This window comes from Monodelphis domestica, chromosome 8, assembly GCF_027887165.1.
Source record: "Monodelphis domestica isolate mMonDom1 chromosome 8, mMonDom1.pri, whole genome shotgun sequence".
Classification (NCBI taxonomy): Eukaryota; Metazoa; Chordata; class Mammalia; order Didelphimorphia; family Didelphidae; genus Monodelphis; species Monodelphis domestica.
In genome coordinates this window covers 61,161,591-61,187,042 of record NC_077234.1, presented here as the reverse complement: position 1 = coordinate 61,187,042, position 25,452 = coordinate 61,161,591, and the positions used below count along the sequence as shown (strand labels likewise).

General features: G+C 38.7%; 2 protein-coding genes across 2 annotated transcripts in view; one reads left to right on the top strand and one right to left on the bottom strand.

Annotated features, from left to right (window-relative positions):
- The window catches only part of COL4A4 (collagen type IV alpha 4 chain), a 149,144-nt gene extending 132,625 nt beyond the window's left edge, over positions 1–16,519 (bottom strand). The window contains exons 1-2 of the mRNA XM_056808487.1: positions 16,299–16,519; positions 957–1,061 (exon numbers count right to left, since the gene is read on the bottom strand). Coding sequence (XP_056664465.1) covers positions 957–1,061; positions 16,299–16,519 — 326 coding nt within the window. The remainder of the gene's footprint in view (positions 1–956; positions 1,062–16,298) is intronic.
- A 555-nt stretch (positions 16,520–17,074) lies between these two features.
- COL4A3 (collagen type IV alpha 3 chain) overlaps positions 17,075–25,452 on the top strand; it is a 174,583-nt gene continuing 166,205 nt past the window's right edge. The window contains 1 exon segment of the mRNA XM_056808486.1: positions 17,075–17,407. Coding sequence (XP_056664464.1) covers positions 17,309–17,407 — 99 coding nt within the window. The 5' untranslated portion in view covers positions 17,075–17,308.

Genomic DNA, 25,452 nt, shown 5'->3' with positions numbered 1-25,452 from the left:
TGGGGTTACATTTTTAGGCTAGATTTGTTGAACCAATATAAAGAAAGATAAACTATTTTGGCTATGAGGAAAGCGAAGGATTGAGTAGATAGACCAATTATTCTGCAGTCAGAATTAGAAGGAAAATGGTGGTTTAAACTCTAACTTTAACACTTATAAAACATTTCATAAAGCTTAAAGAACCATACACTCACATTTACATATACTATACACATATATGTATAGAGTCATGTATGTATGTGTATGTGTGATATATGCAGATATCCCTTCCACATCGCAAGGGTTAGGTGTGCGGCACCCCAGGGGTTTCAAAAATCCCTGTGTATTATTTTGGCTCTCCCTTCATGCCAGAGAAGAAGTTGAATTTTTTTCTTTTTCTTTTATGGCATGTTAATAGTTTATTTTAAAATATAAGTTAAGGTTTTGATCATGGGTTATATAAAGATCAATGTTAAATTTTTAAAAATAGCTAAACTTTTTCTGTCATCTGCTGGCTACCCCGTGTTGGCTGTAGCTTCTACAAAATCTCCCCCATATTCTTATTAAATTCCATGATATATCAGTCCTGTACTAGGGAAAGTTGATATGTGAAATGGATACACACATACATGCAAAGATATCAGGTGTTCATATAATTAATATCATTATTACATTCCTTGATCATTTTTGTCTCCTGACTTTTGCTAGATTTTCACTGGTAATGACCACATTGCTTCTTACCTTATATTTTTTAAAATTATTTAAATATTTAATTTAAATTAATAATTAAATATTTAAAGAATATAAAGCATTTCACCACTGTGCGATCATATGGGCTTTCAGTTACCTTAAACTTAAAGGATTCATTTTGACAGAAGCAGCAAGCATGCAAGTAGCAGTTATCTTTAAAAACTATGCCCACGTTTCAGCGTGTGCAGTGTGTGAAAATGGGTGGTGGGCACAGCCATGTCACTTACCAAGGACTTGTCACAAACTGTTTAAGCCATCTGAAAGAGCACTTTATCAATGCCATTCGCACTAATGACTTCCCATTCAGGTCTTCACTTCCTAGAAAAGTTCTGGGTCACTCTCTCTTGCCATCCACATGAATCTTGTCTCTAAGTGATAACTTTAGGTAGTCCTTTTTTGAAATCTGTATATATTAAGAAAAAATCCTGTAAAAATAGTACGTTGCCTATTGATTTTTCATTATTTCATCATTCATATTATAATGAGCAAAAGAGACATCTGAGGAGAGATTCAACAAATGGCCTTTTTAAAGAAATATCTTATTCTTTTTCTGTGGAATATTGAATTGAATAAAAATTTTGGGGAGAAAATCATATGCTTAATTTGCTTTAAAAAAATTTTGGGCAGCTGGGTGGCTCAGTGGATTGAGAGCCAGGCCTAGAGATGGGAGGTCCTGGGTTCAAATTTGACCTCACACTTCTCAGTTGTGTGACCCTGGGCAAGTCACTTAACCCTCAATGCCTGGCCCTTACCACTCTTCTGCCTTGGAGTTAATACACAGTATTGACTCCAAGATGAAAGGTGAGGGTTTTTATAAAAATAAAAATGATTTTTTAAAAAAACCTTTTACTTCCCCTCTCAGAATCAATACTGTGTATTGGTTCTAAGGCAGAAGAGCAGTAAGGACTAGGCAAAGTGACTTGCCCAGGGTCACACAGTTAGGAAGTGTCTGAGGCCAGATTTGAACCCAGGACCTCCCATCTCTAGACCTGGCTTTCAATCCATTGAGCCACCCAGCTGCCCCTTAATATCCTTTTAACATGCAACTACCAACTACCACAACTCAAAAGAATTTTAGAGATCATCTAGTCCAATCTCCTTCCTTATAGGTAGAGCAACTGAGGCCCAGAGGAGTAAAAGAACATTCTGAAGTCATACAACTAATTAGGGATACCATTCATATAAACACATATATCCACATATATGTTTATTAATATATATGTACTTACATATATATTTTTTATATATGAATGCCTATGTGTACACACATACAGATACCCTTCCTTTCTGTCTCAGAATCAATACTGAGTATCAGTTCCAAGGCAGAAGAGCAGTAAGGTTTAGGCAATGGGCATTAAGTGACTTGCCCAAGGTCCCACAGCTGGGAAGTGTCTGAGACCAGATTTGAACCCATCTCTAAGCTGGTTCTCAATCCACTGAGCCATCTATATATATATTCTGGAAAAAAGGGACATGGCTACATAGTGCTATAAACATCATATATGCTAAGCCAATATTTTAGTCTGTCAATTTTTTGTGCAATTCTCCTGGCTTTTTATATTTTCTGGTTGTCTGGGGACAATTTTCTTTCCCTTTGGAAAATCTAATTAAAATTCCCCAATCGGGAGGCATTTCCTAAAAGTCCTTCAGATGCTGGACACCGTGCTAGGTGTTGGAGATACAAGGAAATTGACAATCCCTTCCCTTGAGGAGCTTACTGCCTATGGGCAAGACACAATGTCAGGTCTTTCAATCAAGCTCACAGAAGACATTACATACAGAGGCTTAAAAGGAAATATTATACCTGATGTTGCATGGCAGGTAAACTGATCTGGACCCTCAAACTCAACTTCCCCTCCCACCTTTTTGGAGAAAAGGATTTGCTGGTAGCAGTTAGACCAGAGAACTGAGAGTTGAGAAAGCTGAAGAAAATGATGAGAGAGGAGAGGTAGATGTAGTTGCAGGCAGGAGATTAGGAGAAGCATAGAAGTGGCACCTGCTGAAATACAGTGTAAGAGTCTTTCAGAGAATAGCAGGAATGTAGAGCCCTAGAGCAATAATAGACATCCTAAAGGACGGAGGGGGAGAGGAGTGAGAAAGAAAAGGAGAAGAGACAGGCAGACAAAAGGAGAGAGAAGAGAGAGACAGGAAAGACAAAATGCTTATTCTAGGAAGACAAAGTCAACCTGAGGGCTTGAAAGCTCGTTAGGATAGTAGCCAAAGTGGAAAAGAGGGGTACTAACCAATTACAAATCTTGGCTATGAATTTGGGGTTCACATTCTTCTAAATCACAAGCTAGTAAAAATAGCAGACAATGAAGAGCCCAAATCATAGACATTTTCCCTGTCTTCCCATGACCTTGGTTATGTCCATTTTTGCCACAGTGGCTTTGAAAAGCAAACAGTACCCCAAAAAGTATTCCAAGAGATGCTTGGAAAGGAAAAGCTACATCTCTAAAGTGGATGAGCTATTGGAGAAACTGCACCCCCAAAATAGAAAGGGAAGCATATTTTATGCATGCTGAGGGCTCCATTCTCAGGGGAGAACTAACAGTTCATCATGCCCAGCTATCCCACCATTACCTGCCACATATATATGTATACAAATATATAATCTATGCAAATATGTATATATAAAATAAGCACAAAATAATAGAGGGAGAAGGAGACACTAGCATTTAGGAGAATCAGGAAAGAACTCAAGTAGGAGGTGGTGCTTGAGCTAAGCATTAAAAGAAACTAGGGATTCTAAGGGAGCAAGATGAGAAGGGAATGCATCCCAGGCACTGGGCACAATCTATGCATGGGCACAGAAGTTGAAGAGCCACTGTTATGTGTAAGGTACAACAAGGCTAGTTTGAATAGACAGAGGAATACATAAAAGAGAGTATTATATAATTTATCTACAAAGATTAATTCAGGTGCCTCATATTTTATTCAACAAGGAAAAGTATATAAACATTATTTAAACACTTCATATATAGTATATTTATATCTACATGAATATGTATGTGTAAGTATGTAAAAATTAAATTTAAAATATCATCCTTCAATTCAAATGGCTGAAATAAGGAAATATTTTGAAACTTTGTCTTTCAAGGGAACAGCTGAAAACTGGAAAAGAAATGTTGGTGATGAAGTTGCAAGCTATTTTTAAATTTCTGGATAAAATCTTGGTAAACTAACTCAATGCTGTATTGAGAAGAGACTAGTTTTGCAAATAAGTAGCAGAACAACATTCCAGGAGATAGTTTCAAAACTAACCTGACCGGAAATTAAATTGTTTGGCAAACTTCTGTTGGGGTCAGGCAGACAGATTACTGATCTTATTCCAGCCAGAAACATTTGACTATAAACTTTTTTTTTTCTCAAATAGAATTATACCAATAATATCTCAAGCAGGAATCAATAATTTCATGTACATTTAATGTGTTGGAGGTAAAAAACAATTACTTCTAGCTTTGTTTATTATCTTAAAAGAAAAGTTGACAATTGTATATTCAAAAAGAGAAAATGGTGGTGGTGGTGGTGGTGATTATTTTAACAAAAATAAACACATGGTTCTATTTTTTACCTAGAATTGAAAATAATGGAACCTCATCATTGCTATGGAGTGTTTAATAGTTAACCACAGTGTCTAATCATTTCTTTTGCCATCCATGCTGGGATTTGGGAAGATTCAGGAATCTTAAATGAATGAAGCAAGGAAAGTGAGGGAAGGCTACTAAAAGTTGGTCTCCTATAGTCATCTTCCAATCAACTGAACATATATGTATATGCATATATATTCATGTTTATGCATGTATATGCACATTATATGAATATATAAAGCCACTACTTTATATTGTCCATGGCTGATATGAAAATTCAGTTTCAAAATGGCCTATGAACCTTGGAGAGGTGATAGAAGAGGAGTTGTGCATATTTATATTTATATTATCTCTTCCTGAGGATCATCTGAAAAGTTAGAACCCTGAGGTCCCCTTTGGATTAAATTCCCATGATCCTATGACTTCTTCCCATCCTTCATGTCTTACTTCAGTTTTCCACTTTCCCCTCTTCTTGGTTCACTAAACCCTACTGAATTATATTTCTTCCAATTGATACCCTCACTCCCTTTTCTCTTTCCCCAAACCCAACTTAGATATACAGGCATGCCTCATTTTATTGTGCTTAGCAGATATTACTTTTTTTACAAATTAAAGATTTGTGGCCATCTTGGGTCAAGCAAGTAGGTTGGTTCCATTTTTCTAACAGCAAGTGCTCACATCATATCTTGGTGTCATATTTTGGTAAATCTCCTAAAATTTCAAACTTTTCATTATTATTATATCTTCTATGGAAACCTGTAATTAAAGATCTCATATATTATTGTGATTGTTTGGGGGAACTACAAACCACACCCATATAAGACAGAAAACTTAATAAATGTTGTGTATGTTCTGACAGTTCCTCTACTCTCTCCCCTTCCTTGGACCTCCCAATCCCTGATACACAACACTATTGAAATTAGGCATTTAGGTGTTCAAGTGAAAGGAAGAATCAATTGATGAAGCCAAGTTCATTGTTGTTTTACTTTAAGAAATTGCCACAGTAGAACTGTTACAACCATTCTGGAGAGCAAAAGGACCATAAAACTATGCATACCCTTTGATCCATCAATACCACTACCAGGTCTGTATCCAAAAGAGATCAGGGATATTAAATATCTTTTTCATCAGAGATGAAAATATATTTAGTAGATCTTTTTGTGGTGGCAAAGAATTGGAAACTGAGGAGAGATCCGTTAATTGGAGAATGACTGAATGAACTGTATTTGTAGTATATGGTTGTAATAAAAAACTATTGTGCTATAAGAAGTGATAAACAGGATGAATTCAGAAAAACCTGAATTTATATGAATTGATGCAAAGTTAAGTGAGCAAAACAAGAAAACACTGTATATATATATATATATATATATATAGTAACAAATAGTGTATGATGATCAACTTAGTGAATGACTAAACTATTATCAGCAAAACAAGTTTCCAAGACAACCCCAAGGGACTCACAAAAAAGAGCCCACTATCCACAGCTAAAAAAGGAACTGTTGGAGTCTGACTGTAATTCAAATCATTCCAGCTTCCACTTTATTTCCTTCATAAGTTTTTTATTGTATATGTAGTATGGGTCTTCAGTTATATCATATGGGAATATGGAGCTATGCAATGCATATAAGCACTATTATAACATATATCAGATTATTTACTGCCTCAGGGAGGGAGAGTAGAGAGGGAGGGGGAACTCTGAATTGCAAAATGTCAGGGAACAAATTATCAAAAATTGTTTCTGCATGTAACTGAAAAAAAATTCAATAAAAAAGAAACTGCCATAGTCAACCCAACCTTCAGCAACCACCACCTTGATTGATCAGCAGGCATCAACATCAAGGCAAAAAGATTACAAATCTATCATGGCTTAGATAACAGCATTTTTAGCAAGAAAGTATTTTAAATTAAGTTTTGTACATTTTTTAGGTATAATACTATTGAGCACTTAATAGACTACAATATAATATAAACACAATGTTATATGCACTGGGAAATTTAAAATGTCATGTGACATGCTTTTTTGAAATATTCACTTTATTGCAATATCTCTGAGGCAGTACTATCCCTAATTTTGTACTGAAGCAGTTTGGTAGAAAACGAGAATTGTGGATCTAGAGTTTAAAAGACCTGAGTTCAAATTCTAGCTCATATATTTCCTATTATGTTATCTATTGGTTATAAGCAAGGTCCTGAGCCTCAGTTTCTTTATCTGTAAAATATAAATAATAATAGCACCTACTTCATGAGGTTATTTCAGGAATCAAAAAAGTTTATATTTGTAAGTACTTTGCAAGCCTTTAAATGCTATACAAAGATTAGATCTGATCAGTGTGAAAAGGGGCTTGTATGTCCTAAGAGGACTGCAAGCCAATGTAATATGTCTTGGGGCCAAGAACACATGGGTTCAAGTCTTCGTTTAGAAATGTATAGTAGTTTATGCCCCTAAATGAATCATTTGACCTCTCTAAAACTTACTTTTTCATCTCTAGTTGTAAGGATCAAATGAGATAATGTCTATAAAGTAATTTTCAAACTGCCCAGTGCTACATAACTGTGAGCTGTTGTTATTATTTCAAATCATTATAACCTTTTGCTCATCTCAGTTTTCCTTATTAGCAAAATGGGGATAGGAATAGCCCCTACCTCCCAGGATTGCTGTGATAATAATTGTAAAGCATTTAGCAGAGTGCCTGGCACGTAATCATTGGCAAATAAATGATAGATATCATTATTGTTGTTATTAATTGTTATTCTGATAGGTGATTCATTTCCTTTATATCTGATTGCCTAGCTCCTTAAATAAGTTCACCGTTCTTCTAGATCTCTGGGGTGAATGAAATAATTGAGTTGGGGAAGGGTTGAGTGTCGGTATCTCTCATGGAGGCAACCAATATAAAGGAGCAAAATCACTAACCATTAGAAATGGTGCTTTCCCCACCAAAATAATATTAAATGGAGCTAATGAGCCATTTCAGTTCTCATTTTTCCCCCAACAATAACCTTCTGTCAAGAGGAAATTTTTCAGACCAAATAAATGACTAAATGTTCCTTTCATTTTAATTTTCTGAGATAAGAACCATCCTAGAATCCCTTTTAGAGGAATCTCTTTCCCTTAGGAAGTCTGAGAAGTGGCCTGGATGCCTGTTTGCAGATGGCTGTCCATTTCACCCTCCTCTGTCCAAGTTAGCCGTTCTGTCCTCAGCCTTGGCCAAGAAGTATGAATTGGCTGCTTCATCTGGGTGGCTGGGCCCACCAACAAGTCAGCTGCTTTATCGGTTCAGGAGGCAATCTGATTATTTCCTGACCACCCAAGTATTTCCCTTCCTCCTTTTCAAAGTCACATTGTCCTGGTTTTTGCCTCTAAATCTGGCTTCTCACAGGATCCAAGCTGCCAACATTTTAGCCCAATTTTTATGAGGATTTTAATGTAACAGGATAAAGCAATTAACATGAATATATTTATCACCTACTAAGTATCAGTCCTACAGTCTTCCTTTATCCAAGCCTATGCCATGCTGTACATTTCCAGAATATATAAACAACAAATATGAGATATTTTTTTTAAGGAAAATCAGCAAATCAGATAATATGGGAGGAATCAGAAAAGGCTTCAGGTAGAAGCTGATGCAGGACATGAACCTTGAAGGTAACCAGAGATCCTCAAAGGAAGAAGTAAAGACGGAGAAAATGTCAAGCCATTAGTTCCAGGACCGCAAGACAGGATATAGATTGTCTCATATGAAGAAGCCTGGGGCAGCTAGGTGGCTCAATGGACAGAAAGCCAGGTTTGGAGATAGGAGGTCCTGGGTTCAAATCTGACCTCAGACACCTCCCAGCTGTGTGGCTCTGGGCAAGATGCTTACCCCCAATTATCACTCTTCTGCCTTGGAACTGGTACTTAGTATCTATTCTAAGACAGAAGGTAAGAGTTTAAAAAAAGAAAAAAGAATATCAAGTGGGCCAGCATGGCTGTACCATAGAGTACATGGGAAGGGAAGAAGCATTTATCAAGAGCCTACTATGTGCTAGATACTATAAATACTATCTCAGTTTATCCTCACAAAATTCTGGGATGTAGGTACTATTATTTTCAACATTCTACAGATAAGGAAACTGAGATGAATAGGAGTTAAGTGACTTGCCCAAGGTCAAGAAGCTAGAAAGTGTCCAAGGGCAGATTTGAACTCAGTTGTCCTGACTCCAGAATTCTATGTGGGTTTAACCACAAAGTTGTCTTGAGAGATATGTAAAAAGACTGGAAAGATAGGGAGAGACTAGACTGTGAAGAAATCTAAATTTCAAGCACCAGGGGTTTATAGGGATGATCAGGAACCACTGGAGTTTTCTGAGTAGGGGAATGACATGACATGTTCAGAACTGTGCTTTAGTAAAATTACTTTGGCAGCTAAGTGGAGGTTGGACTGGAAAAGGAGAAAATATTAGAAGCAAGGAGGTGAAATGGGAAACTTTTGAAGTTATATAGACAAAAAGTTAGGAAAACTTCAACTAGAGATATTGCTATTTTTGTAGTTCAGTCGTTTCAGTTGTGTCCAACTCTTCATAACACCATTTTGAGTTTTCTTGATAAATATACTGGAATGGTTTGTCATTTCTTCCTCCAGCTCATTTTAGAGATGAGGAAACTGAGATAAACATGGTGAAGGGACTTGCTCAGAGTCATACATCAGTTTGAGGCTGGACTGAATTTCAGCGAGAGGAGTCTTTCAACTTCAGTATCTGTGCTTTCTCCACTGTGCCACTAGCTACCCTAGAGAGTAAAGGGACCTATTCAAGGGATACTGTGGAGGAAGAAATGGCAACTTTTGTCAACTGATTGGATACTTGGGATTCAAGGATGTCACTGAGGTGGTTGTGAACTTGGGTGTGTAGAAGGATGATGGTGCCCTTGCCAGTAACATGGAAGTTTGAAAGAGAAGTGCAGGTGGAGAAGGGAAAAGATAGAGTTCTGTTTTAGACATATTGAGTGTGGAATGTTTGTGGGATATCCAGTTTGAACTGTCTAATTGGTAGTTCCTGTTGAGAAGGAGATTGAGAGTTGAAAGGAATTTGACTCTGATTACAAAGCGTTTTTAGCAAACATTTTGATTAATTTTTTTTAGAAGATCCATCAACACATTCCATGATCAAATGAGAGGGTGTTCCTCAATTGGGGAATCACTAAACAAATTGTGGTGTTTTATGGTGATGGAATACTACTGTGTGATATGGAACAATTAACTGCTTGATTTCCATACAATGTGGAAGGAAACACCTCCACAAACTGATGTAGAGTGAAATGAGCAGAACCAGGAGAAGATTGTACACAGAGACTGGAACATTGTGGGATGATCATATGTAATCGACTTTGCTACTAATAGCACTGCAATGACCCAGGACAATCCCAAGGGACTTATGAGAAGGAATGTTATGCACATCAAGAGAAAGAACTGTGGGAGTAGAAATGCAGGTGGTCCTCAACTCCATGAAAGTGGAAATTTATTTCAAGAAAGATTGGCTCAAAGTCTTCACTTAATTATGGCCCTGAGTGGCTAGAGGTTTCTAGTGAGGGCTTCAGATGTGATGATCTCCTCTCTTACACTTTCAGCAGGACAATCCAAAGGCTTTCTTCAGTTAGAAGCAGCATGGGGAAAGTATCCACTTTATAGTAAAAAAAAAGTCTGGTTTTTGAATCCCTACTCTGCTACTATGAGTCCTGGCACAAGTCACTTCCCTGATCTGGATCTTGGTTTTCTTCTCTGTAAAAAGAGAGTGTCATGCTAGATAAAGTCTAAGACAAACACTAAATCCTAGTTCTATAGTTCTATACTTCCCCTGGAACATTTGGATACAGTTCATCTAGGTTAAGATGAAACTCAAGGGCAGCCCTGAAGAGGAAAAGGAGAGATACTTATGAACAGTAAAATGAATAAGGCAGAATAGATATTATGTGTGTGTTGGGGTGTTTTCTTTAGAAGCATGCTAAGAGTAAGGTTGGTTACAGACTGGTTACATGTTTGCAACAAGCAACTCAAAAAATGCAGATCCCCTACAGATAATCTCCTGGAAAAGTCACTGTCCAACATCCATCTTTCTGAAGTAGAAAAATTGCACCAAACCTTTAACCATCACCGTGACTGTTGAGTCTAGCCAGCATTAGCAAACCTTTTCAAGACTGTGTGCCCAAACTGCAACTTCAAGCTGCCTCTGCCCTATTTCCAGGCTTATTGCAGGGACATGGAATAAGGTTCAATTTTCATGTAAGACTGCACTTCTAAGCCATGACATCTGATGATCTATTACCAGGCATCTGACATTTTTTTTTTTACAGAAGACTTTACAACATACATACCAGAGATCATAGAAGTGGGTATTCCATTAACAGAACAAAATGAAATGAAGGTACAATGTTCATAGTACACATATGGGAAGAATATGCAGATTTCCCTTCATGCACTCCAGATGAGCCAAACTGGCCTTCAGGCTTTTCCTTAAACATGATGTTCCATCCGTGTCCATGTTTTGGCACAGGCTGTTCTCTGTGCCTGGAATACACTCCCTCCTCATTTCTGGCTCATAGAATCCTTGGTAGTTCCTCCTACATGAGGTCTTTCCTGGTCTTCCCAGCCATCAGTGTATTCTCTCCTTCACTTCTGAACTTACACGGTATTTACTTTGAATACATTTCATATGTATTTAAATCTGCACCTGTTAGTTCCCTCAATAGAAATATAAGCTTGAGGGCAAGAATTCATTTTTATTTTTTTATCCCTAGTTCCTGATATATAATAGATAAATATTAGTCCATTGACCAAGCTGGCTGACTTTATAAAACAAGTAGAATGCCACACTTTAAAGTAGGTTTTTATTTTCCTTTTCCATAATACAACAATAGAAATGAGTAGTTTTTCTACTTAGTGTTAACAGCAGAAATAAAATGTTAAGAAAATTTCTTCCTCTCTCCCACTCCCTCACCCAATTAAAACCTTACTCTTCATGCCTGTTCATGTTGTGGAGGTAATCAGAGTGACCAAAACTTTGACCATTTTTACCAGGTTGTTAAGCTTATGACTCTAGGACCAAGGATAGGCTGTATATGTATCTTCTAAGGACCAAACTAGCTGTTTTTAGAGAAGCTCATCATCAAACTGGCCAGAGTGATGATTTTTTTAGCCACAAGAACACTCAAAGACCTGTTCCTAAGTGATTGTGAGCCTACCATCTACATGAAATGACATGTTGCCGAAATACTGAAGTGTTGAAATGGAAATGGCCCAGATGGGGATCAAGGAAGCCTGAGTTTGACTCCCAGCTTGACCACTAATTCACTGTAGGACCTTGAACAAGTCACAAGGTCACTCTGGGCTTTATTTGTAAAAATTTTGGTATATAACTGTATGGTATCTAAGATCCCTTTGAACACTACCATTTTGCCATAGATCATGTTAAATACTAAAAACAGGGAAAGCAAATTAAATTTTTGCTACAGAATTATAAAATTTAAGGGAATTTAAATGTTACCCCCATTTATGTATAATCTGATTATATGTGGAATTACAAGCACATCTGGACAAATTTAGATATCCTTAAACACTTGGATTCTACATAAAATCCAAAGCAAAGGATACTTTCAATTGTCATTCATTAACCACTCAGTTAATCAGCATTAGGAGAAAGTATCATCCAGGGGAAAGGGTGCTGGAGGAGGAGTCAGGGAATCTGGATTCAAGCCCTTACCATCTGTGTGACTCTGTCTCTTTACTAATCTGTAGCTCCATTCTTCATTTGAAATGAGGACTAGGTCTCTTCTATCTCCTAAATCTATGGCCTCTTAATTCCCCACACATTACAGCTTAATACTGCTCCTAATGATTACATTGAAGCATTAGGATATCTTGAAATATTTCTGAATGAGAAAAAACATCTTATACTAGGGGGTGGGGTTGCCTATGTGTGTGCAATTTCAATGCAGTATGGTTTCCAGTAAGACATATTGGCAGCTTACATTTAACTTAGAATCTTACTGAGTTTCCTGGGTACAGGAAACTTTGAGGAGTTAAGTGATTTGCTCTCCATCACACAGCCAGCATAAGTAAGAAATAGGAGTGGAAACCAGGTCTTTTAGATGCCAAGGCTAACTCCTCCATACTAACTATTCTGCCTCGCCAGCTTATGTATAGCAGAATTTTAAAGTTGGGCTATATTTTAGCTTATTGATTTGAATTTTTTGAAAATACAACCATCACCAGGCATGAATTCCAGAGGACATGGGTTCAAATCTGGCCTCAGATGCTTCCTATCTGTATGACCCTGGGCAAGTAATGTGACAGAGGCTGGCACTAAAGAAAAAGTGCCAGGCTGGAGAGTATGTGAAACTGATCACTTCTACAGGGGAGGGGCCCCAGGAGTTTGAAATCTGGAGGAGGAGAAGTCTCTGGGGGGAGAACAGTGAGGATCTCAGTCGGGAGAGGTGGATAAAGACTTTCTCCTGAGGGTTACCCATTTTTCCTGCTGGTGACTGGAAATCTTTCCCCCAACACTTCCCAATTGAACAGACTTTCTGAAGAGAAATCTGAGCAGACTTTACCTCAGTTCCTGTTGCCCAGGGGTGAGCCAATCTGACTTTCTCTCAGGGGGTTCAGGCTGCCAAGGCCTGAGTTCCCCCCAAACTTGAGGAGGTAGGGGAAAGGCTTTAGATAGACATGGACCCCTTTTCCCACATTCCTTTTCCCATTCTTCCCTGCCCATTATTCCTTTTGTATTGCCTGATTGAGTTGACATGAAAAGTTATCTGTTCCCCAAGCTGAGTGTGAGTGAACAGATCAAGGGAGACCCTGTGGTCTCAAGTATTGGAGGGGAGACAAGAGGGACAAGAGCTAATTGGGGAGAGCAGCTTTAGTTAAGGAGGGAAGGCAGAAGGGGGGAAATCTTCAAACCCCCTCTCCTCTCTCTGAGCCAACCCTAAACATCAGCAGTCACCCCTGAACCCCGCTTTGAGAAGGAGGGGTCTCCTCTCATTCCCCCTCTCAGTACTAAATTAACTAAACCCCTCTGGTACAAATTAACCTTCTTTTTTAATACAGTAACTTAACCCCAACTGTTTAGCTCTTGTTACTCTTGTCTTAGAATTGATGCTAAGACAGAAGGTAAGGGTGGGTGGAAGGAAGGAAGAATGGAAGGAAGGAAGGAACAAATGAACAAAGGGAGAGAAAATGACAACTATCAGAATTGTCTTAACTAGGTTAGAACATGCAGTTTGTGATGTCATTAATCTTAGGCTGTTAAATGATGTCATTTTTCCTACTGCATCTTAGATTTCATCCTAAAACAACTAAGTAATATATGTGAGTGAAGCAGTAGTGCAATGGAATAATCTCCAAAGCTGGAAAACCAAATTATGTTTTAATGGATGAAACACTGCTTTCAAAAATAATGTTAGTTTACTAGACTATTTCAAGGAACTGGATTTCAAGGGGAAATTGTGTAGCTTTATTTCTTTACGATAAGTCCATTAAACCATAACAGATTTGACCTTGATTTTGTTAAAAGAGGTAGAAATTCCAATATGTGATGTGGCATAAAAAGTTGTCATAATTATTTGTTTTAAAATGACCATTTTTCAACTTGTTATCTTTGTACCACATGTCAGATCCAAATGACATATTTTTCTATAAGTTAAAAATTATGTCTCCTACTTTATCTGCTTCCCCAAACTAGCACAACCAAACCAAAACGGGAGAATAAAATTATCTAAATTTTTGTCAATCAACAATTGTCGAGGGAGGAACCATATGATCTTAAAACCTGTGGGGTGTTAGGAAAAATAGATAATATATTCCTTAGGGGGCTCTAGATGGCTCCAGGAATAGAAAATTAGATCTGGAGATGAGAGGTCCTAGTTTTAAATCTAGCCTCAGACATTTTCTAGCTTTGTGGCCCTGGGCAAGTCACTTAACCCTGTTTGCTTAGCCCTTTCCCTTCTGGATTAGAATTGTTACTAAAAAAGTACAAGTGTGTAGGTGTGTGTGTGTATACACATACGTATATATATACATGAGCATATATATACATATACATATGTGTACACAGAGAGAGAGAGAGAGAGAGAGAGAGAGAGAGAGAAAGAGAGAGAGAGAGAGAGAGAGAGAGAGAGAGAGAGAGAAATTTCTCAGTTTGTAGGGTATGAGGAGTCAATTGACTTGATTAGAGAGATGCTGATGGGGACAGATGATTGTAGTTAGGAGTGCAAAGTAATAGAGTTACTTGTACTTGACAGACAAGACTTACTGTGGGATTAAATCTGTCTTCAGACACTTCCCAGCTGTGTGACCCTGGGCAGGTCATTTTTACACCTATTGCTAGCCCTTACCGCTTAGGACCAATACATAGTATTGATTCTAAGACAGAAGGTAAGAGTTAAAAAAAAAAAAAAAAGATATATTGCTGCACTGTCCTACATCATTCACATAGTGAAAATACTGCCCTCCAGTATAATCTCAATTATACATATTTTTACAATACACTCAATCCTATATATGTTTGATTTCAGTTTGAAGTCCTTTTTAATTTCTGATCTCTTTGTAGTAAACATGACTTAACAGAAGCTCTTACCTTCTGTTCTAATTATAATCACAGAGTCAATTATGTTTCTTCCAAGTAACTGCCTCTGGCAAAGTCAAATTTCAACCTAAATTTGGCAATCCTCCAGAATGCATCATTCATAAAATTAAGATCCATCCCATGGGAATTTAAGGTACTTCTTCCCCATCCTGCCCCCGGAAGTAACATCACCATCCATTTTAAAGTCAGTTCATATAGAGTATCAGAATACTATCCACTTTCTTGAAGAAGGCACCTGCTCTTCTATCTCACAGGAAAGGCAGGGAAAGTCACACACTGGTGACTGTATCCCAAAATAAACCCTAGAACTAGACATAGTCACATCTACAACTTACTTTTGTGGTCACTATATAGCAGCCCTAGAGTGTCTGAATTTCCTATAAAGCAGTTTGTGTTACAATAGACATATGTATGTAAATATATATTATATATCTTTTGCTCTAATTCCATAAATGATACTGACAAGATCCCTACCATCTTGCATACATACTTGAAATATGCATATAAGATGAGAGATGCACAACTAGACCTCACAGGATCCAGGCTCAGAGAAAATTTCAAAAGCAATTTAGAAAAATGACTTGGTAAAAGCCCAAATTCCAATGACATAGTAAAATGCCTGTTTAAACAGGTCTTGCACATTGTAAGTGCTTAATAAATCCTTGTTGACTGACTGACTTATCCAGTATAATAGGGGAATGGATTAAGGTGATTATCTAATATTCTGGTTACCATATATGTCGCTTGTAAAAATTTCTTGAAAAGCATCTGCACATTTTTCAAAATACTTTTTCATCATATACCCTGATTCTAATGGAAAGCAAATGACGATGTCTTTCCCAAAGTAAATTGCCAGCCACATACCTCTGATTTGATGTTGAAATTCAACTCTTGTGGAAGTCAACAACTGGAAACAATAATCTACAAACCGTTTCCACCTAAAGTTACAGACATCCTAATGGATAGTGCAAATGCATCCAAAGCCTCAATTTGGCCCAACTCTTGAGGGAGACCCGGTAGTGAGGTGGGAGATTTTGTTTTCCACCCAGCATTTCCGCAGATAAGATTCAGCATGAAAAGCCACCTCAAAGCCCCAGAGAAAGGGATGAGCTCTGTTTCCACTTAGCTATCTCCTGCTCTTGGCATTTCACACCAGGTGCCAGGGCTCTAGGGGATGTGAGCCAAAAGGAGGTCAGAGGCTGAGCCAACTCCGGATCCCGCTGCCAGATCGGTAACTCTACCTCCAAAAGAAATCAACTTTCAAACCAGGGGAAAGCATCCAGTGGAAGCCACTGGCGGATCGGTACTGGAATGAAAAAGCCTCTGTCTTGACTCCCCCCACCCTCCCCTTAGCATTACCCCAAATGCTCCTGCGCCCTTAGATGGCTTTCCCCCTTCCACCATTTCCTCCACAGGTGCCCCCTCCCCGCTGCAGCGCCCCCAAACCCTGGAGCCTGCCAAGCGGACTGGCATTTCTCTGGCTGGGAAAACCCCAGCTCTGAGCTGTACCTCCAGCTGATGCCCGCTGCTCCTGGAGTTGCCCTGCTGACCGCCGCCACAGACTCCGAGGTCCTGCGCATATCTCCTACCCCCACCTCACCCCTAAATTGGGTGTGGATTTCTTGCTCCCCTCAAAACACATTCCTGACCAGCTCCCGTCACCAGGATTGGGGGGATAAGGAGGACCGGGTGGGAGCCGCTGGGGGGAAAAAAAAAAAGACGAGAAGGCCCCGACGGAGCAAAGAGCCTGCGGGACACCAACTGGCAAACGGCGCTTCTCCCCGGCCAATGCACCCGCGGTCCCGATGACCACTCCCTCCACCCCACCCGTTGCCGCCACCTCCTCCCCTAAAACAGTCCCCATCCCCGCCCTGCTCGACCCCAGCGGGAGGGAGATTCGGAGTTTGGGCTCCTCAGAACCAGGGGACCATGACTTTCCCGGCCTGCTACTGCTTTCCCGAATTCGGCTTCCTCCTGGCCCCTGGGAGGGCAACAGTTGCCCACCCACCCCTAGCTCGCTTCCTGAGCGGGCGCTGTGCCCACGGAGGGGGGAGCTCCAGAATAAGTTGAGGGCGGGACCTGTACGGCTCTTCTTCCCACCCAAGGCTGCTTGCTGCCCAAGGCCTCGGTTGGGGCGGCGGAGGTGGGGAGGGGACTGTACAGCGGGACTGGGTCTGTGCCGCAGGGAGAGAAGGTGTGCTCAGTACCCGCTCTGCAAACTCAGCTGAGCGATCAGCCTAACTTTGCCCGCCCAGGATCCCCCAAATTGAACGAAATCCGAGGGCGGGGTGCTAAGGGATGGGGAGCGGAGCCTGAGAAGCGGCAAGAGGATATATGGTACTGGGGCGCCGAGTACAGTAGGCGCAAACATGAGCCCCGGGGGCGCATCCGGGAGGATGCTGCAGCTGATGCCGTTGACTAGGCTGCTGTTGCTGCTACTCCTTGGGGCGGCTCCTGCTGAGGGCAAGGTGAGTCAGGGGCTCAATGGCTGCTGCCCCCAGTCTCTGAGCCTCCTACGTCCCCTTCCCTCCAAGAGCATCGGTCCAGCTGGAGGGAGGAGAAAACCCGTACCATGTAGGCTGGGTGCGGAGGAACCACAGAGTTGAGGGTAGCTGGAGCTGTGTGGGAATGGAGCTGTCCAGCCCGGGGTCGTGGGGTGGGTGGAAGAACTAAACTAAACCTGTAAGTAGAACTTTCTCTATTCCCTGTTCATTGATGAAGAGTTGATAGTCCCTCGTGGTTTTAAATCTGGTGAGGAAACTCCTCTCCCCTAAGCAGAAGGTATACGGAAAAGGGAGGCGGATGATTTTAATTTGTCAAGTGAAAGTGAATATGTGAATGACAAATAGAATTGTTTTTGAAAGGCTCTACATCACTGGGTTGAGTTTAAAGCAAGTAGCGTTGCTCTGGTGGTGGGCTCAAGACTGGAAATCAGACAAGCTGATTTGGGGTCCTGGCTCTGCAAGAAATGCATTTCCACACACTTGGGCAACACTTAATGGAGATGAAAAATGACAGCTCTTACCCTCAGGAAGTTTACAGACCAATTATTTGGGCATAATACATACTTAACTATAAAAGGGGGAGGATTAAAATGTGAGAGGGGCAACGGGAAGAATAAGGATATTTTCATATTTAGAATGCTCTTTAAAATTTTTTTTAATTTTTATTTAGAATTTTTTCCATGGTTACATGATTCATGATCCTCCCTCCCCCCCCCCCAAGCCAACAAGCAGTTCCACTGGGTTATACATGTATCATTGTTCAAAACCTATTTCCATGTTATTCATATTTGCAGCAGCACAATTCTTTAACATCAAAACCCTAATCACATCCCTATTGCACTATGTGGTCAATCATATATTTTTCTAATGCATTTCTGGTTCCACAGTTCTTTCTCTGGGTGTGGATAATGTTCTTTCTCCTCAGTTCTGAATTGTCCTGGGTCATTGCATTGCATTGCTAGTAGAAAAGTCCATTACATTTTATTGGGCCATGATGTATCCATCTCTGTATACAATGTTCTCCTGGTTCTGCTCCTTTCTCTCTGCATCAATTCCTGGAGGTCATTCCAGTGCACATGGAGTTCCTCCATTTATTTATTCCTTTCAACACAATAGTATTCCATCACCAACATATATCACAATTTATTCAGTCATTCCCCAATTGAAGGGCATCCCCTCGGTTTCCAATTTTTTGCCACAACAAAGAGAGCAGCTATGAATATTTTTGTACAAATCTTTTTCCTTATTATTTCTTTGGAGAACAAACCTAGCAGTTGTATGGCTGGATCAAAGGGCAGAAATTCATTTAAAACCTTTCCTGCATAGTTCCAAATTGCCCTCTAGGATGGTTGGTCCAATTCACAACACCACCTACAGTGTATTTGTGTGGCAATTTTGCCACCAACATTTATCACTTTCCTTTGCCATCATATTGGCCAATGTGTTAGGTGTGAGGTGATACCTCGGAGTTGTTTTCATTTGTATTTCTCTAATCAGGAGGGATTTAGAACAGTTTTTTATGTGCTTATTGATAGTTTTGATTTCATTCTGTGAAAACTGCCTGTCCATGGTCCTTGACCATTTGTGGATTGGGGAATGGCTTGAATTTTTTGTATATTTGACTTAGTTCCTTATATATTTGGGAAATTAAACATCTGTCAGAGAACTTTGTTATAAAAATGTTCTCCCAGTTTGTTATTTTCCTTCTAATTTTGTTGCACTGGTTTTATTTGTATAAAAACTTTTTAATTTGAAATAATTAAAGTCATTCATTTTATATTTTGCACTGTTCTTTATCCCTTGCTTGGTCTTAAATTCCTTCCTTTCCCACAGATCTAATAGGTATACTAATCTATGTTCACCTAATTTATTTATGATTTCACTCTTTATATTTAAGTCATTTACCCTTTTTGAATTTATCTTGGTATAGGGTGTAAGATGTTAATCTAAACCTAACTTTCCCCATACTGTTTTCCAATTTTCCCAGCAGTTTTTTTCAAATAGTGTGTTCTTGTCCCCAATGCTGGTGTCTTTCGGTTTATGGAACAATAACTTGCTGAGGTCATTTACCCCTAGTCTATTCCATTGATCCACCCTTCTGTCTCTTAGTCAGTACCATATTGTTTTGATGACCACTGCTTCATAGTATAGTTTAAGAACTGGTACTGCTAGGCCCCCATTCTTCACATTTTTTTCATTATTTCCCTTGGTATTCTTGATCTTTTGTTCTTCCAGATGAACTTTGTTATCATTTTTTCTAATTCTATAAAAAAGTTTCTTGGTGGTTTCATAGGTATGGCACTGAATAAATAGATTTAATTTGGGTGGGATTATCATTGTTATTATATTAGCTCGCCCCACCCAGGAGCAGTTAATGTTTTTTCCAATTCTTTAGATATAGTTTTAATTGTGTGAAGAGTGTTTTGTAGTTGTGTTCATATAATTCCTGTGTTTGTCTTAGCAGATAGATTCCTAAACATTTTTTATTGTCTATGGTGATTTTAAATGGAGTTTCTCTTTCTAACTCTTGCTGCTGAGTTTTGTTGGAAATCAATAGAAATGCTGATGATTTATATGGGTTTATTTTGTACCCTGAAAGTTTACTAAAGTTGTTAATCATTCCCACTAGCCTTTTTAATTGATATTATGGGGTTCTTTAAATATACCATTATATCATCTGCAAAGAGTGATAGTTTAGTCTCATAGTAAATAAATAGATAGTAAAGTCTGCCTACTTTAATCCCTTCAATTTCTTTTTCTTCTCTAATTGCTACTGCTAGCATTTCTAGTACAATATTGAATAAAGGAAGTGATAATGGACATCCTTGCTTCACTCCTGATCTTTTGGGGTAGGTTTCTAACTTGTCTCCATTGCAGATGATATTTGCTGATGGTTTTTAAAAATATTGTTTTTTATTGTGAGGAATTGCCCTTTAGAAAGCACTTTAATGTTTACAAAAGGCTTTTCTCACTATAACCCTTTGAGTAGTATGATAGAAATATTAGCTCCCTTTTACAGATGAAGAAACCTGAGGTCTATAGACATGGTGAAGCTTCTTGTCCATGTCCCAGTTAGTCATCGTGAAGGTCTTAATAAAAACCCAATTCTGATGAATGCAACAATCACAAATCTATCCATTATATCACATTCATAAAACGAGAGGAAAATCTGAGAAGGGAGAGAATGTTTCCAGCTGAGAGAGGAGGAAAGTCTTCATAGAAAATCCTTTTTGAAGTCATTTCAAAGAGAGAAAAAAAGAATTTCAGTAATTAAAAATGAGTGGAGCAGACAATATCTTCCAGGCCAGACAAACAGCCTGCATGAATGCATTGATGGGAGAATTCAGGATAAGATCAGATCAGGTTGCAGTCTAGGATGGTTAGAACACTGTCTGTGAAGGAAAGAAGTTTAAAATACTACTAAAGAAGTGGTTAGAAGCAGCTTATAGAAAGCCTCAATGTCTGGCATATAATAAGCACTTAATAATATTGGCTTCTTTTGTCTATCTGTCTATGACCATCTGAACTTGGGCAGTACCGGTGTAAGTTGAGAGGTGGTCATGTATATGGATATAATAACTATCATGCATATTTTTGAAAAAAAATTATTCTCATTTCTAAGTTTTTTTCCTTCCCACTAGCTCCTCTCCCATCCATTAAGAAGGAAGGAAATATACTTATTATACATTTGAAGTTATGCAAAACATATCCCCACATTAGCCACATTACCAAAAAAAAATCAAGAAAATGGGGGGGACGACTTTGATTTACACTCAAAGTCATCAGTTCTTTCTATGAAAGGGGATACCACTTATCATCATGATTCCTTTAGATTTGCCATGAATCACTTTATTGATCAGAATAGCTGTCTGTCTCAGCTGATTATCATTACAGTTTTGCTGCTACTATGCACAATGGTGTGATTCTGCTCCCTTTACTTTGCATCAGCTCATATAAGTCTTCCCAGGTTTTTCTGAAACTTTCACCTTTGTATAATAGCTAGCATAGAGGTAGAATTGAAAATGGAATCCAAGAGAATGGGAAGGTAAAGGAGAAGGAAGAATCTAAGTTTCTTATGAAAGTTTAGGTGACTGGAATAATGGATGGTGGTGTCTTCAATAAAAATATGGAAGTAGGAACAGGTGTGGTGGGGAAAATGACAAGTATAGTGTGAAAATGTTGAATGTGAGATATCCAGGTGGAAACTCCAAGCAAACAGTTGGACAAAGTCAGCCTGAAGCTCAAGAGAGAGGATGGGGTTGAATAATTAGCAAGCCATAATGATAGAAAGTCAACAAAATTCTTCAAGACTCAGTTGCTTTATTTGTCAAAGGCAGAGGCCAATATTTTCCCTAACTACCTCTCACAGTTGCTGTGAGAATTTAATAATATCAGTGAAAAGTTAAAAGCACCTAAAAGAAATAAGTTTTATGATGAATTTGGAAATTATAAATGGAATTCATTGAGTTTAGGACTCTGAAATTGAGCAGAGTTATCACAAATTACATTGAAAAGTTGTTTGCAACCATTTGAAAGTAATAGACACCATAACTGTTAATGCAACTTATTCAGAACTTTGTTTATGAACTAACAATCCAAAGTGGTTGGGATCCTGCTATTGTCCTGTATTTAGGAGGTACTTAAATGTTGGTTGATTTGACTTTGTTTAATGATCCTGCAGGTGCATTGAACACAAATAGACTTTGGTTACATAGAATTCAAGACCTACAAACATAGCTCTGGGGATGGACTCATTCAAGCCTTTTTGGCATCATGAAAAGACTTATAGGCACCCTCATCTATTATGAATTATGTGCTAGCCTTAACATGCTGAAATTTAGCCAAGACAGTGCCAAGAAAAACACAGCCAGAATGTGTCAGGGACATGCTTGGTCTGCTTTGACCCTGAGGAAGCAGTGTTTTGTCAAAGAGAAAGAATATTAGGTATTTCTGGTAAATCATTTTGGAGTAGCATCCAGGAGGAGGGAAGGAAGCTGTGACTCTAATTGTAATCCGAGATTATCCTTAGGATAGTGGTACTTTGTAATTATTAACCTCTGATTATCCTACTTTCCAGTCATACCGTAAAATGTTCTTGTTGCTTTAAGGTTTCCTGTTTTAATCTACTGAGTCTTGATGAATTTGCTCCACACATTCAGACCTGCCCCATTGCTTGAAATACATTAAAACCAGCTCAAAAGGGAAGAATTTTTCATTCCTTTGCACCTGCTTAATTATCTAGTCTAGAAAGACATCTGAATAATAACACATCATTTTCTGTGTAGTGAAAAGAGATAACCACATGAAGTCTTAACATTTCTCAAAGCAAGGTGGCTGCATTCCAGCAGATATTGGATAACTGCATGTCTGGGAAGCTACAGACTGAATTCCTCCTTGAGTAGGGCTTCAGCTAGATAATGGCTAAGGTCCTGTCCAGCTCTTAAAATTCTCGAGGATTCTAGTGGTATTTCTCAAATGTATTAGAAATTAATAAAAGCAATAAGAGAAGAAAAAGAAATTGAAGGAATCAGGATTGGCAAAGAGGTAATAAAACAATCTCTTTTCACAGACCATAGCCATCATTTTTAATAGGAATAATAGCGGATATTTCTATGTTTTCAAGGTTAACAAGGCACTTTACCCAAATTATCTCATTTGGTCTCTCTTGAGCTGGGGTTGGCCAGGGAATGTGTAGAGGGGAGAAGGGAGCTGTGCTATCCTAGGTAGGGAAGCCCAGGACCTGGTGCTGTAAAAATAAGCTCAGCCCACCCCTTTTTCATTTTATCATCCCCATAAAATAGAATGGGAGAATGAGAAAATGGGAAGGAGGAGGAATAAGAGATAAGCAAGTGGACCTCAGAGGAATTCAGTGATGTTGTACTTTGTCTAGGGTATGGAGGCTTTTGAGCTGGAGTTCTTAATCTGTTAATATGTAAATTCGTTTTAAAATATTTTGATGATGATGTTTCAATGTAATTAATTTCTTGTGGAAACCTATGCACTTTATTTTATTCATTTAAAAATGCTGTTCTGAGAAGGAGGTCTAGAGGCATCCATTCCTAAACTGCCAAAGGATGTCAGTCCATGACACAGAAAAAGTTAAGAATACTTGTGGAATTTTTAAATTTCTCAAGAAAAGAAAAGGACCAGGCCAAAGCAAAATTTCCAAGTAGCAGAATTCTTTCTTGAATCTTCTCTCAGTTCCCATTCTGTGGCCCTCTCTCCAACATCTTTATTCTTCCCCTGCCCCAGATAGCCTAGGACCTTCATATTATTCTCTTACTACAACTCTTAACTCTGGTTTGTCTGTAATAGAATAGAATATCATATTATATTATTAATATATTAATTGTTTTATTAGTTAATTATTATTTTATTAATTATATGTGATATAATAAATATAGTTAAGTATTAATATATTGGTTAATATATTAATAGTAGTATACATTATATAACAGACAGATCAGAGTTAAGAGAGGTATATATCTATATATGTGTAAATATCTATACATATGCATATATATGTATCTGTATATAATAGTATTTATAATAGTATTTATATTTCAACTTTATGTTTTCAAAGTATTATACATATCATGGACATGTAGATGGCACAGTAGACTCATCTTCCTAAATTCAAATCTGGTTTCAGATATAATTACTAAGCTGTGTGACCCTGGATAAATCACTTAACCCTGTTGGCCCCGGTTTCCTCCTCTGTAAAATGAACTGGAGAAGGAAATGTGTCTTTGGAAAAAAAAAACAAATTGGGTCACAAAGAGGTAGATACAACTGAAAAAATGACTGAACAACAACATATATATTTTGTCTCCCAACAACTCTGTGAGGTAGGTGATATTATTTTGCAGGTGAAGAAACATAGACAGAAAGAGGTTAAATGACTTGCCCAGGGTCATATAGCTAATAAGTATGTGAGGATGGATTTAATTTGGGTCTTTTTGACTCTGAGTTAGGCACTTTATCCACTGTGCCACCTAGATGTCCCCTGTAAGACTGATGAAACATAAGGGCCTTTCCTTAAATCATTAGTAGTCAGCTTCTATCCACTCTGGGCAAGATTCCATCCAAAAATGGGATCTGGGGAGCAACAAACTTTATTTTCCCTTCCCACTCTAACCCCCTAGCTCCAATTCCCCTCATATGTTAGAGGTAGGATCTAATTCCTGATTCACTCCTCTCTCTCCTCTCCTCATCTTCTTAACCCTAAGGACTAGGCTCCTATATTCCTCTGATAATCAATAATGGTGATGATGGATAATAATTTTGTAGAATGTTAAACAACACGAAAAATTCAAATCTAGGACTCGGGCTAAGTTTGTTGCTCTTACACCTGTTTGTGTGTGTGTGTGTGTGTGTGTGTGTGTGTGTGTGTGTGTGTGTGTGTTTTGTTGGGTTTGGTTTTTTTTGCTATCACTGGGGTAGGTTAACTCCCTCTATAGTAACAGTGTTGTCCTACCCTAACCCTAGAAGCTCAATGTCTTCTCTGTCCTTGGTTCTGGCTAAAGGCTAGTACCCAATACCCTGTTCACATACACAGTCCCTAAGAAATGGGAGACCTAGCCACCTGGGAATACTTACCTTGGACCCTAGAATCTTCAGAGGGCCCTCAAAGAAATTTCTTGAACATGTTTCTTCTTGATATCCCATTCATCTAAGTCATCTCCCCATCTGCTTGCCCACAGTGGCCTTATCCTTTCCCTAGCCTGGCTTCCTCCATAGCAGACCTGAAACTTGAACAGGTTCTTCAGGAATCCATGCCCTCACTCACCTTTGGAGCTTCCACCTTCAAGACCAAAACAGCTAAATAATGACTCAAAAGATGGGCCAATTAGGTGGCACAGTAGATAAAGGGCCAGTCCTGGAGTCAGGAAAACTCATCTTCATGAGTTCAAATCTCAGCATGTGTGATCCTGGGCAAGTCATTTAACCCTGTTAGCCTCAGTTTCCTCATCTCTAAAATGAGCTAGAGAAGGAAATGGCAGACCATT